At 43.1% G+C, this 13615-nt stretch overlaps 2 protein-coding genes across 2 annotated transcripts in view; both read left to right on the forward strand.

Annotated features, from left to right (window-relative positions):
• The first annotated feature begins 315 nt into the window (after positions 1 to 315).
• LOC118219202 (Bardet-Biedl syndrome 10 protein homolog) lies at positions 316 to 3844 on the forward strand. The gene is made up of 2 exons (XM_035402196.1): positions 316 to 870; positions 2224 to 3844. The coding sequence occupies exons 1-2, from the start codon at positions 334 to 336 to the stop codon at positions 3523 to 3525; spliced, it is 1839 nt and encodes a 612-aa protein (XP_035258087.1). The 5' UTR covers positions 316 to 333; the 3' UTR covers positions 3526 to 3844.
• Positions 3845 to 6734: 2890 nt separating this feature from the next.
• The window catches only part of LOC118218891, a 217111-nt gene continuing 210230 nt past the window's right edge, over positions 6735 to 13615 (forward strand). The window contains exons 1-6 of the mRNA XM_035401618.1: positions 6735 to 6902; positions 6998 to 7056; positions 7386 to 7449; positions 7562 to 7716; positions 8085 to 8143; positions 12234 to 12327. Of these exons, the coding sequence (XP_035257509.1) occupies positions 6901 to 6902; positions 6998 to 7056; positions 7386 to 7449; positions 7562 to 7716; positions 8085 to 8143; positions 12234 to 12327 (433 nt within the window). The 5' untranslated portion in view covers positions 6735 to 6900. The remainder of the gene's footprint in view (positions 6903 to 6997; positions 7057 to 7385; positions 7450 to 7561; positions 7717 to 8084; positions 8144 to 12233; positions 12328 to 13615) is intronic.

A 13615-nucleotide genomic window follows, 5' to 3' on the forward strand; every position in this document is an offset into this window, starting at 1 on the left:
GAGTACACTGTGTCTGTGTGGGAAATGCACCGTGTGCATTTCAGATTGAGTACGCTGTGTCTGTGTGGGAAATGCACCGTGTGCATTTCAGATTGAGTACGCTGTGTCTGTGTTGGAAATGCACAGACACAGCGTGTAAATCATACTGTGTGAGTAACAGTGTGTAAATCATACTATGTGAGTAACCGTGTGTAAATCATACTGTGAGTAACAATATGTAAATAATACTGTGAGTATCAGTGTGTAATTCATATTGCGTGATTAGCAATGTGTATGAGTAACTGTGTAAATAGTACTGTATAAGTAACAGTGAGTAAAAGACTATGGATAGAGATGTGTGTGCTGATAATGGTGTTGTGTTGTGCCTGTGACAGAGTCCTGGTGGGATGTGTATCAGCACACTGTAAGATCACGGGTGATGGAGCCAAGTCCTTCCTTCTCCTGCTGGGGGCGCTTCTGTGGGGTATCCACGGCGACCATCACTACGGCATTCAGGCCCGCCGCATGGCTCACATTCTGCTTTCCTTCCAGGCGCTCGTTTTGGATGGCATGATCGGGCAGGGCCTCGCCCCTCGCGCCCTGTCCCTTCTCCAGGACCCCGCCCACCTGCGCCCGCTCACGGACGCCTACTTCCGGGGAAAGACGGCGAGCTCCCACTGGGGGTTCCTGAGCCAGACGGCCTGCGAGTTCTACCGCAGGTGGCGGTGTGAGCAGGACTGCACCGGCGTGACCCTGATCGCCCGCCACTTCGCCGCGCTCCACACGCCCGTGCCAGGCCTGCCCGTGAGCCGGTCCCGGGTCCTCCAGGGCCTGGTGATCCACAGAGACTTTGCGGTGCGTTGCCCTGGCGACGGGCCGCTCCGAGCGCTGGTACTTCTTGACCTCTCAGCTGCCTTCGACACCGTTGACCATCCTACACTTCTGTCTTCACTGACAAAATTGGGAATTTGCGGACCAGCCCTCAACTGGATTGCGTCCTATCTCTCCGGCCGCTCCTTCCAGGTTGCCTGGGCCGGTGCAGTATCAGCTCCTCGTCCCCTCACAACTGGGGTCCCTCAGGGCTCTGTCCTTGGTCCCCTCCTCTTTTCTCTGTATACTAGGTCCCTTGGCCCTGTTATTGCCGCCCATGGCATGTCATATCATCTCTATGCAGATGATATTCAACTTTTCTACTCTTTCTCTCCCACAGACACTCAGGTCTCCGATCGCATATCCGCCTGCCTGAGTGACATCCAGAGCTGGATGACCAAACACCAGCTCAAGCTCAACACAAACAAAACGGAACTTCTCCATATTCCTTCTCTTACCTCTCCCACTTCTCATCTCCCCATTTCTTTAGGAGACACTCCCCTACACCCTTCACAGAGTGCCCGAAATCTTGGAGTTGTGCTCGACAACAGGCTGTCACTCTCTGAGAATATCGCGGCAACCACCCGGTCGTGCAGGTTCATCCTGTACAATATCCGCAGAATAAGACCACTCCTCACCAATTATTCCACACAGCTCCTGGTCCAGGCCATGATACTGTCACGTCTGGACTACTGCAACTCCCTCCTGGCTGGCCTCCCAGCATCAGCCACCAGACCCCTTCAGCTCATCCAGAATGCAGCAGCACGTCTGGTTTACAACCTCCCTCGTGACTCCCACGTCACTCCCCTCCTCATCTCCCTCCACTGGCTACCAGTGCAAGCTCGCATCCGGTTTAAGACACTGGTGCTTGCTTTCCAAGCAGTCAAGGGGTCAGCTCCTGGTTATCTGCAGAAGATGATCAGACCCTACAAGCCGGCCAGATCGCTCCGATCGGCTACTACAGGGCGGCTGATTCCTCCCCCTACACGAGCAGCAACAAGGTCTCGACTCTTTGCAGTTCTGGCCCCACGATGGTGGAACGATCTTCCAGTGGAGGTCAGAACAGCAGAGTGTCTGAGCACCTTCAAACGGAAACTCAAGACGCACCTCTTCTCTGTGTACCTCTCTCCTCTTCCCTAAACCCCCTCCCATAACTATAAAAAAAAAAAAAAAAAAAAAAAAAAAAAAAAAAAAAAATTTTTGTTCAGACTATCTTGTTTCTCCTTATTGTATGCATCATAGTAAAGGCTTTTTATCTACATGTTGTTCAATGGACTTAAGCGGACTTGATCCTGAGTTTGGTTACTCTGTTGTAAGTCGCTCTGGATAAGAGCGTCAGCTAAATACCTATAATGTAATGTAATGTAATGTAATGCCACAAGCGTGCCGCTCCAGTCCCCTCTGGCGCCCCCTGGCGTCTCTCTGAACCTGGCGAGCGCGGCGCAGGCGCAGAGGTGCTGCGGCGGGGTGGGCGGGAGGGCAGAGCGGGGCGTGGCCTGCCTGCGCAGGCTGAGGGTGGGGCTGCTGCTCTCGGCAGCGAAGCAGTCGGAGCTGGCGCTGGACCTCGCTCGGCGGGCCGGCCTGTCCGTGGTGGAGTGCGTGGACAGTGACGAGCTGGCGCTGTTCTGTCGGCTGGCGGGGGCGGAGCTCTTTGCCGACCCCGGTGACTGGAGCCTGATTGGAGAGGAGCACGTTGCCACGGTGACATTCTGCAAGCCCGTGGTGCTGGGTCCCGACAGGTTGGCCCACGTGGGCTTCCCAGAGGGGCGGGGCTTGGCACCGCACTGCCTGGTTCTGTGCGGGCCCAGTCCCGGCCTGGCGGAGCAGTGCAGCACGGCCTTCTGCGGACTGTTCCGGATGCTTCAGCGCGTGTACGAGCCTGTCCTGTCGCGTCACGCACAGGGTCCTGTCCAATCACATCACCCGCAGGGCAGGGAGGAGGACAGTGAGAACGTAGCTCATTACATGGTCAAACAACCCGGCCTACACAATGGCACAAGGTTAGATAGAGCACCCGCCAGCATGAGGGACAATGCCCACCTGAGCACTGACAGCACAGAGGCTGGAGGGCCACAGGCCATTATTGGGGACCCAAACAGGGGTGAGGGGCCACAGGTCGTCATTAGCGACCCAAACAGGGGTGAGGGGCCACAGGCCCTCATTAGTGACTCAAACAGGGGTGAGGGGCCACAGGTCAGCATTAGGGACCCAAACAGGGGTGAGGGGCCACAGGCCCTTATTAGGGACCCAAACAGGGGTGAGGGGCCACTATGTGCAGAACCTGAACATCCAATTCCAGACTGGCTACGAAATGGCAAGGCATCAGGAGAGCGGCCAGGCGTCCATTTTGGGGAAGGGAAAGAAGGAGCATTGGGGAGCCGTAACCGAGAAACAGGCCCCGCCTCTTCAGGTGTCCTAATAGAGGCAGGCAGCGTGCTACCAGCAGGGGGCGCGTTTGAGTTCGTACTGCACCACTGCCTCCTGCAGCAGGCCTCCCAGCGGAGCTGCCCCGACCTGCGCGCGGCCTTCCGGCTGGTGGCGGGGGCCGTACTGAGCGTGCCCAGGCGGCTGTACCCCGGCCCACGCTTCCTGGATGCCCAGTCACACTTCCTCAGGGCCTCTGGGGCCGCCCCCCCCCAGCTGGAGGGTTCGGGGGCTGGAGTCCCTGGCCTGTAAATAGCTCCTCCTCTCCGTCCTGCACACTGCGTCAAGCCTGCTGTCCGTGGACCTCATCCTTCACATCCACATCCGCAGCCAGGCGGAACACAGCCAGGAGGAGGAAGAGGAGGCAGAACAGTAGAAATGTTCTGTCAATCCTGTTTTTCATTATGCACAAATTTGAATGGCTGTATGTATTTATACAAGTTCCAGGTCCTCCCATGTGATAGTATATTCATACCTTAAGTATGTGAAATTGGGGTGGCAGGTATGCCATCCTGCAAAGTTACGTGTTGGTGGGGTGGCATGCCCCATACATATACAGCACCGAGAGTTTGGCACTTTCCAGGGTTTCCTTACAGAAATAACCACAATGACCACAGACTCAGCCCTTAAGAACATTCATTTCTGTACCTTCTGACCTCACACGTCCACAAAATAAAGCCCCAGACTTAGTGGATTTTGCGTTTTCTTCTTCCTGCCTGATTACATCATCACAGATGCACCAGAATAGGTTGCCTCAATGGACATACATACAGGGGCATACGTTTAAAAGACCAAAAATTTGCAGCCCCAACATCTGTTTTCCTCGTAGCTCACTGGGTAGCACGTTTGCCAATTATGGACGAGTGACAAACCCAGGTTCAAATCCCCCCTCAGACTCAAGCAAACCTCTAACTCATTAAACTGGCTTGCTAGCTAACTAAAAACCAAACATTTAAGCTATTGCTTTTGCATCAGTTATGTCTTTGCGGGAAACATTTATTTCTGAAATCCAAATAAAATACACCCACTTTAGACAGTTCCGCTTTCTGCATTTTCACTGAGTTTAATGTTAGCTACCTTGTTAACGAGACGACTGACCGAGTGTATTATGTTAGTGGAGATAGACGCCTCTGAAATTAAGTACAATCTGTGTTGCAATTCGGTATAGAAACTGGCGCAAGATAATGACTACCTCACACCAGGTATATCGATTTTCTTTAAATAAAAATGGTTCACGTTCACTGTTGCGCCTGTACTGATAAGTACTTTTTAACTATTGTAGCTGCCCACATTTCTAAATTAATGTTATCTAGCCCTATAGATCCTCTGCCAATGTACAAACAATTAGTAGGTCTGTTGTGTACAATAGCCCATTAAAAAACACTTCAGTCTAAAAAATATGACCTACACCATTTGCACTAATGACCTGCTGACAGTTCTTTATATGTGTGAGTAACTTGGTGGTTGAGGAACATGGTAGTTGAGGAACTGTGCATGCATCCTAAAGGTTTCAGGTTCAATTTCCAGGAAGGACACAGCTGTTATACCGTAAGCAGAATAATTCACCTGAATTGCTTCAATATGTAGACAGCTGTATAAATTGATACTATGTAAAAATACCAAATATAGTGTGAAATTGCTCTAAATAATGGCGTGTGGTCAAAATGGTTGTAATATCTGGAGTATTTTAAAAGGGTTCTGTAGTTACAGTTGTTGTCACTGATTATTTTTCCTCCCTGACAGTTAATTTTCTGCCCCATCCCACATCTTCATAGAAGTGCAAGAGAGAGTGTGTGTGTGCGTTCGTGCGTGTGTGTGGGCACATCTGTGTGTGTGCGCAGATGCGCACCTGGACTACACCTCTCTGCCCCTGTAATGGACATTTTATGACTACCCTGTACCGACCCTTTATTCCGGGCCATCATCACCGCTGTGCCTCCTATTTATACTATGTATAATTACCACTGAGGCCACTGGTTAGGCAGTATTTATATTACCTATATTCTTACAGTTCTTATAATTACACTTATACTGCATTATTTATATTTATCACTGCTTTTATTGTGCTTTTATTCTGTTTTTAGGTTTCGAGACTGTGTTGTATTTTGTGTTAACACCTTGGACCGTGAGGAACGACATTTCGTTCCCTTATACTATGTATGTGGAAATGACAATTAAACTTGAAACTTGTTTGTGCGCATTTCTGTGCATTTTTGTGCGCGCACGCATGCGCATCTGTGTGTACGCGTGCGTGAATGCATGTAAACGTGCGTTTCTGAGGGATTGGTTATGCTGGCTCAGTGAGGGATTGCTAGAATGTAGGCATTTAGCAGAAACTTGTCCAGAACAACTTCAACACATAACCTACATTTTTTTATATATACTGCCTTCCAGAATTATTTTTACACTAAAAGTGAACATAGAAGGCTCTATAAATAAGCCAGCAATGAGCTATGTGTATAACATTTAAAAGGGGGGGGGGGGTATTTTCTTCAAAATAATAATAATAATTTATATATATATATATATATATATATATATATATATATATATTATTATTATTATTATTTTGAAGAAAATACCCCCCACTTTTTATACACATAGCTCATTGAGCTCATTGCTTGCTTATTTATAGAGCCTTCTTTGTTCACTTTTATCAAGTGTAAAAATAATTCTGGAAGGCAGTATATATAAAAAATGTACACCCTTATCATTTTTAATCCATCAAAATCTACATCTTTTTTCAGGTTGGCAAATTCCATGATCACTAAAATTAACTCACCAAACAGAATTTCTGAAAGGAGCGTGCCCTTTTTGTTGAAGCTAAGGACGAATGTGGATTGATTACAGACCAAAGTCTTCAAATCTAACATGAGCCGCGATCTCAATATCAACAGGCTTTTGGGAAGGATTGCCAGAAATGAGCCTCTAATTAGGGCAATAAAAACATAAGCCTGGAGTTGCCAAACAGCATTTGGTACCTACTGAGTGTTACGGTCAGATAAGACCAAAATTCAGCTTTTGACCACGCAGTATCGCATTTGGGTTAGAAGGATCTGTAAGAATTCTACATGGCGACATGCCCTACGATTCAATTAAACACATCGCCAGATTTACGGCATATGAAAGGACTCAATATATAATTTGTAATTATTTCGCTTTTATATTTACCTGACACGTTTATTCTGTGTTGCCCTACCAGTTAGCCTATCTTCAACACAATAGGATGCTTGCAAACAATAAGGGTTATAACCTAAATTTATTGCCGCGTTTAATGTCCACAAAAACCAACAGAGCCTGCGTGAAAAACTAGAGAAAATGTCCTGTTAGATTGTTCTAATGCTTTTTTTTAACCTAACACAGATGTTGATTCTGACGAATTTTCGTTTCACTCATCTTACTTTTTAACTGAGTGAAAAGGGTGGTCAATATTTTAATTGAAAGGTGTAGCTAATTGTCTAATTACTCGGTCTGATTTTAGAATCAAAGGGTTTGCAGAGTATACGCCCAATATCAGTATTAGTAGGTCTAATGTGTTGCGAAATGATCTCGACAGCTGAATGTTTTGTTTCGTTTCGCTCATATCGCTTTCTCACAGAGGGACAGTAGTTCAACTATTCTCTGAAAATGTACATATGCTCATTTTCTGTGGGTTTGTATATTAAATAAATACGTCCTCGTAATAGGCGCTCCACTAATGCAATCTACATCTGTACATTTGCAGGTTTGCCTCCGCGTTTATTCTCTCATTACTGATATCACTGCAGCTTTCTTCTTCTTTGGGTGAGTAAATGTTTATTTATTTATTTTTGCATGACTCGTTTACATGAACCAGTTTCAGTGAATCACAGTGGAGGTACAATTAGAATTATATTTTAATTTACAGCTGTAGTGGAGTGAATCAGCTGGCGCAAACACTGGTGTTGGTAACGCGTAAGGGAAATGTCGTTTTGGCTTTAAATTGCTATGGCTTGAATGGCCTTATGCATGTGTAGCCTATAGGTAACGTTTACCTTTTGTTTTTAAAATTCATTAACGGGTTTGTCCATTCAGTTAGGCCTATAGGCCTGAATGTATAGTCACACGAATGCGTCCAACTTTGCCATTTTCAGGAAGCTGCAGCAGTCCTGTCTTCTCTGTCTGTTGGGTTCTAAACGTCAGCGCCTCCGCGAAGAGGTATTAAGTTCAGAATATCAGAACCTTCGGTTCATAACTTCTCAAAGCACATTTACTTGAAACCTATGCACCTCGTTGTTTGTACGGTGACATTGTTCTCAATCCTTACCAGACCAGATACCAAGATATGGCTGGACAGCAATGAACTTACACCCATAGGAAGTAAAGGCAAAATGGTGTCGTTGATGGTAACGACACTGGATGTGCATACATTACGCGCGGAATATGACGGAATCTCCCATGTGTGGAACTTTTCAGTTGTTTCCGGTAAGTGTGAAATTCAGTTGTTCACACGTTTGTGACTTTGACTTTGAAGCTGAATTGGAGAAGAAAACGGAAATCCATAATTGTAAATTGGATTTATAAGTGTATCGCTGTTTTGGCGATGCTTTTTAGGTCCATGTACGATCCGTGTACTTTTTGGCCAATCTCTTTCCGTTTCAAGAACATCATTTTTTGTTAAACATATAATTACAGAAACGGGAAGCTAATTAACCGTTTACAAATGTATGATTGACACTGCAGTCCTCCAATTCCTGCTTACAAACTTCCTCCGGGTCCGACAATGTCTCCAACATTGTTGCTGACGGGGGAGATGTAGATGGATCCAATGCTGTACATGCTTTTCTCATCAGATTCCATCAATGTGAGCAGTGCGCACAGAACTGCGTATCTCCCCCCCAGCGGAAGTGGGGTGAGTGTTACTGACCTTTCAATCTAGCTGATGACTGTTGTCATGGTCAATAATAGAAACTGCTAGACATATGTTTTCCAAAATATGGTCCATTGCCTCGGTCTTGTGACAGATTGATGGCTCTCTTAAATTATGCTGCAGGCCACTTAATTTGAACAACTACTTCTATAAAGATGGGAACTGGACTTGTAACCCAAAGGTTACTGGTTCAATTCCCAGGTAGGGTGCTGCTGTTATACTCTTGAGCAAGGTGCTTGATGTGAATTGCTTCAGTATATATTCAGCTGAAAAAATGGATGCTATGTATAAATAGTTCAAGTTGTGTAAGTTGCTCTGGATAAGAGCATCTGCTAAATTCTAGTGATGCAACTTATGTAAATATGCATTCAAAACAAGCTGCTGCTGTTATCGTGACAGTCAAATTGTGCTGAAAAATGTATGCTGATTTTTAAAAGCATTTTGCTATGAATAAATATGCTGTAGAGCAGTGCTGCTCAAACTTGGCCCTCAGGACCCTCTGTATGCTGGTTTTTGTTCCAACCTAAATTGCTCCGTAATGTGCTCTAAAGACCAATATGTCTCAATATATCAATCAACGTTCAGACGGGTGAGAAATTAAACTGAAACACCTGAATGGAGTGAGTGAGTGGAGAAATTTAACAAATGCAGATGTTTCCATACAGGTGTACTGCATGATACAATTAAGCAATTAACATCCTATCATGCTCTGTGGCATGTATAAAAAATCTGAGTAGGCCCAGTTGACCCTGATTTTGGGTCATGATGGCAAGAGGAAAGGATCTAAGTGACTTTGAAAGAGGGTTCATTATTGGGCCATGGATGGCATGAGCTTCAGTCACAATGACCTTCCAGCTGGTTAGTGTTTCAATAGGAACAGTTACTAAAGTGACATCTGCATTTAGATCTGTGGTAAAAACCACAGTAAATAGGGTCAGAAATTGTGGTCGAAAGTACACATTCAGTGACCATGATGCTCATGCATCAGTGCAGTATGTGAGGAAAAACAGAAGAGCAACTTTTCCTCCAGTGACTGAGAATGTCAATGCAGGATGTGATGAGACTGTGTCAGCAAGAACAGTCCGTCGACAACTACATAGAGAGGGATATTTTAGTAGGGTTTCTGTGCATAAACCCCTCATTGTGATACAGTCAGAAAAGTCATCCTTCACCATATTCTCCACATGTGATTTAGATTTATATATTTTTTTATTGAGCTTGCAAAGGTCAATAGATACAAATTCACAATACAATTGTGCAGTTTCCTTTGTTTTCCTAACACCCACTGGCCACCCCCCACCCCATGGTGCACCCCTAGCTCAAAGTAAGCTAGGTACACAAGTAAAAGTATATTAAAGGTAGTGATACACTGGCCAACCCTTCAGGCAACACTTTTCGGCAACGCTGAGCAAGCGGACGTCCCAACACGCCTGCGCTGACCGCCTAGCGATCCCTCGCCCAGACAGATTGCACTTTATACTTTTCCTTCCCTCTCTCTCAATCTCTCGCCAGCAGGCACAACACCCCATCATGTCGCCCAAAAAGTTGACCAGGGCACTGCCTTCACAACAGTGAACATCTTCAGCAACTTAATACTTTAACTGTGAACCATGACAAAAGGGTATAAAAATAAATACAATTTTTCAAAGAGTTAAATGGTTTTGATTGACAGTTTGACAGTAGCAAAATTATGCCATATCACATTACAATTTGCACTAGAAAACCAAACACCGCCATATACCGCCACACCGCCAAAAACAAGAAAAACATTGTGACCCAGCATATCAACCATTAGTCCCTAAAGCTGCCCTTCTTGCCATAAAATCTATATGCGGTTCCCATATTTTCAAAAAGTCCTGACTCTTACATTTTATGTTGTAGCCAATTTTGTCTAATGGAATGTAGCTGGAGATTTCATTTAACCAATGCGATACTGTAGGAGGGTAATCAGATTTCCAATGGACTGTAATGCACTTCCTTGCAGCGATCAAAGCAAGGTCAATGTTTTTTGTGAAGCTTATTCCAAGGGTCCATGTTGCTTGTGCCAAGAAGACACAAGCGAGGCGATTTTGGGATATGAATGTCTAAACATAGTGCTATAATGTCAATTACAGAATTCCAAAATGTTGACACCAGATTACAGGACCAAACATATGATAAAAGTTGCCTTTTTGTTTTTTGCAACGCCAGCAAAGAAAGGACATTGCAGTACTCATTTTATGAAGAAAGAAAAAAAGACCAGTCCTCTTTTCTTATATCCATCTCTAAATCCTTTTCCCATTTACATCTCATAACATCTGTGCTTGTAAACAAGCATTCTAACAGGGATTTATATACTTCAGAAATACATCTAGAAATTCTTACATCCTTATTGATGAGACATTCTATTTTGGATGGTTTGGGTTCCTTAAGAGTGCCTTGACTTGTCTGTGTCATGTGACGAATTTGGAAAAACCTGAATAAGTGAGTGGAAGGTAGATTGTATTAATTGCAACTGATTAAAAGAGATAAATATACCATTATCAAAAAGATTTGTTATTTCCCTTATCTCCTTGTCGTACCACGGCTTGAATGTGTCATCATTAAAACAGGGTGAGAAATTGGGGTTTCTCCATATGGGAGTATAGGGGGAGAGGCGTTCACTGTAACCCATAAGTTTATGGGAGCTCTTCCATATTTGTAAACTATTAACGATAGTAGGGTTCTTGGTAATTTTTTTAACCTCCTGTAAACCAATATAGGGCAGGTATTTCAACTCTTATGGAAGAATGCCACGGGACTCCACTCTTGCCCATGCACTTAATGAGCTGGAAAACCATTGCTTGACCTGGGTAAGTTGAGCTGAGAGAAAGTAGAGTTTGAGGTTTGGCAAGTTTAGACCACCAGCATTATATGGGAGCTGTAATAAGTTTTTAAACAAATAAAGGAATTTGAGTAAAGCAGACATTTTAATAATGTTAGTTCTACCCATAAAAGAGATAGGAAGTTAGTTCATTCTTTTCAGATCGCTTGTAACTTTATCAATTATTGGGGGATAGTTAAGTAGATAAGCGTCTTCTATATTACTGGGAATGTATGTGCCCAAGTACTTCATATAGTCTGGAGACCATTTAAAATTGAACTTGCCTTTTAAAGAATCAGAATTAAATTTGGAAATTGGCATGATCTCGATCTTGGACCAGTTGATTTTGTAACCAGATAGATCGCCGAACTGGTCAAGTATTGTAAAAAGTGTTGGAATTGAATGTAAGGGGTCTTGTAAGTAAAGTAAAATGTCATCTGCGTACAGAGAAATAACATGACTTTCACCTCCAATCTTAATACCTTGTATATGGTCATGTGATCTTATTATCATGGCCAGGAGCTCAATAGCAAGAGCAAATAATAATGGAGAGAATGGACTGCCTTGTTATATTCTCCACAAGTGGGTGAGTGCATGTGTGGGGTATGCCAAGAGAACAGTACAGGCCTGTATGCATGACCCCTACAATGAGGGCGTCCAGTGGCTCTGTTATGCTGTGGGGCGCAATTTCATGGTATGGTTTGGGTCCACTTGTCCCCTAAGAGGGAACGATCACTGCAAATCAATACAAAGTTATTTTGAGTGATCACCTTTATCCTATGATGAATCATTTCTATCCTGATGGGAGTGGTCTCTTCCAGGATGACAGTGTCCCCATCCACCGAGCTCGAGGGGTCACTGAACGGTTTGATGAGTATGAAAATGATGTGAATCATATGGTATGGCCTTTGCAGTCACCAGATCTCAGCTGGTGATTGTGGGACTTTATTTTGACACAGGGGAAACCAGAATGTTTAGCACTGTGGACCCTCTCATGGTTTGTGCTTTTGAATTGGAGCCATTTCAAATTTCTCATCTCAAGATGTTTGAATGAACATGGAAACTATTGAAAAGTAAAACTGAAAAGTTTAGTGCTGTCGTCACTTTTCTCAAGTGCCTGTTTTCCCTTTTGTAGTCTAACAGAAGCGAGTTGATAATGTGGTTAATCGGACCCCTAAATTCTCCATTAGAATGGCTAATTGGGAATCTTCAATTTCTCTTTCACAACAAGAAGCTCTCAAGGCATTCCAGCCAAATGAAGTGTTTCCCTGTGAAAACGACACTCATTATCTCTACCAAAAGGAGGACTTTATCATTACACTTGGTATGCCTCTCTCTTTACACTTATGGACATCAACAGAAACTGAACTTGACCAGATAAGGTTTTCAAAGATCTGAAAATTCCAAATTGTTTTCATTGCAACAGCATTTAAATCTAACATTCTGAAAACATTCTTTTTTTTAATTCACTTTCCTGTCAGTATGTTCCTCTATGTTTTACTACAATTAAAATTTAGCAGTTTTACTGCTATTTCCAAGAGATTTAAATGGTGAAATGATGCCCCCATATAAGGAAATTGAGGGTGTTCACTTGGTAGAGTCATAAAGCTCCTTCACGAGCCTACAAGTTTAGGGATATTTGTGATTTATTAATATAATCTGCATGTGTGATTTAAAAAAAACAAAAAAAACAAAAAAAAAAAAAAACTTTATTCATTTCTAAGCAAATTGTACAATTTGCGCAAATGGTTGTACAATATAATTAAATCCACGCAAACTCTATGCATCAGGCCCCAGAACTTCTTTTTCCTTTGAATATGTAATTTACCAGAATATTTCTATTTTTACTAAGAATATAATTTCAGGGTATTAAATTAATTTCTGTGCCAAATACATGGGGCTTTTTGCACATAACTTCAAAGCTTAGAATCAGTTTGTTAAATGGTCCTACATCAGTGTATAAAGCAGTTTAATTGGATAGCTACATACATACTGATAATTAAATTGTTTCCATATGATAATTGAAATGATCACTATACAAATGAAGAAGTTTCTTTTTATTTATTTACAAGTTTAACAGTTATTGGAATGTGTATATCTTTGTTTGAATGCAGTTTAACAGGTGTTATACTGTATCAGAAACCAATACTGCTATGATAAATACTAATGAATTTGACGTTAATTCAACATTTAACTTAAAAGCTTAGATTCAGGTTGCTGTTTAGATGTGTAATAGATGGAGTGATAGGTTCCATTAGGTCATAATTCAATATGACCTAATGAAACCTACTACTATAGGTATATTGATAATTATTAGTTGTTGGTGTGGGCAGTTTTTCTGTGTAAAGTTGAAGTAACTGTAAATTTGGCTTTAATCCGTGACTTTGTGTAACGCAACAGAGTGTCCCTGTATCACTCTACATGTTAAATATAATATCAGAATGCTTTTGTATATTTGATGAATAGTTTGTTAGCAGTGTATGACGCCTGAAAAATGAACATTGCCTCATTTCAGGTTTCCAGAATTCTAGCTTTTTACTAACATTATCTTTTTATGGCTTAATAGATTAGATGTTGGCTTACTGTTCTTCATTAACAGTAGCTTGTCTATG

Source organism: Anguilla anguilla, chromosome 19 (genome assembly GCF_013347855.1).
Source record: "Anguilla anguilla isolate fAngAng1 chromosome 19, fAngAng1.pri, whole genome shotgun sequence".
Taxonomy (NCBI): Eukaryota; Metazoa; Chordata; class Actinopteri; order Anguilliformes; family Anguillidae; genus Anguilla; species Anguilla anguilla.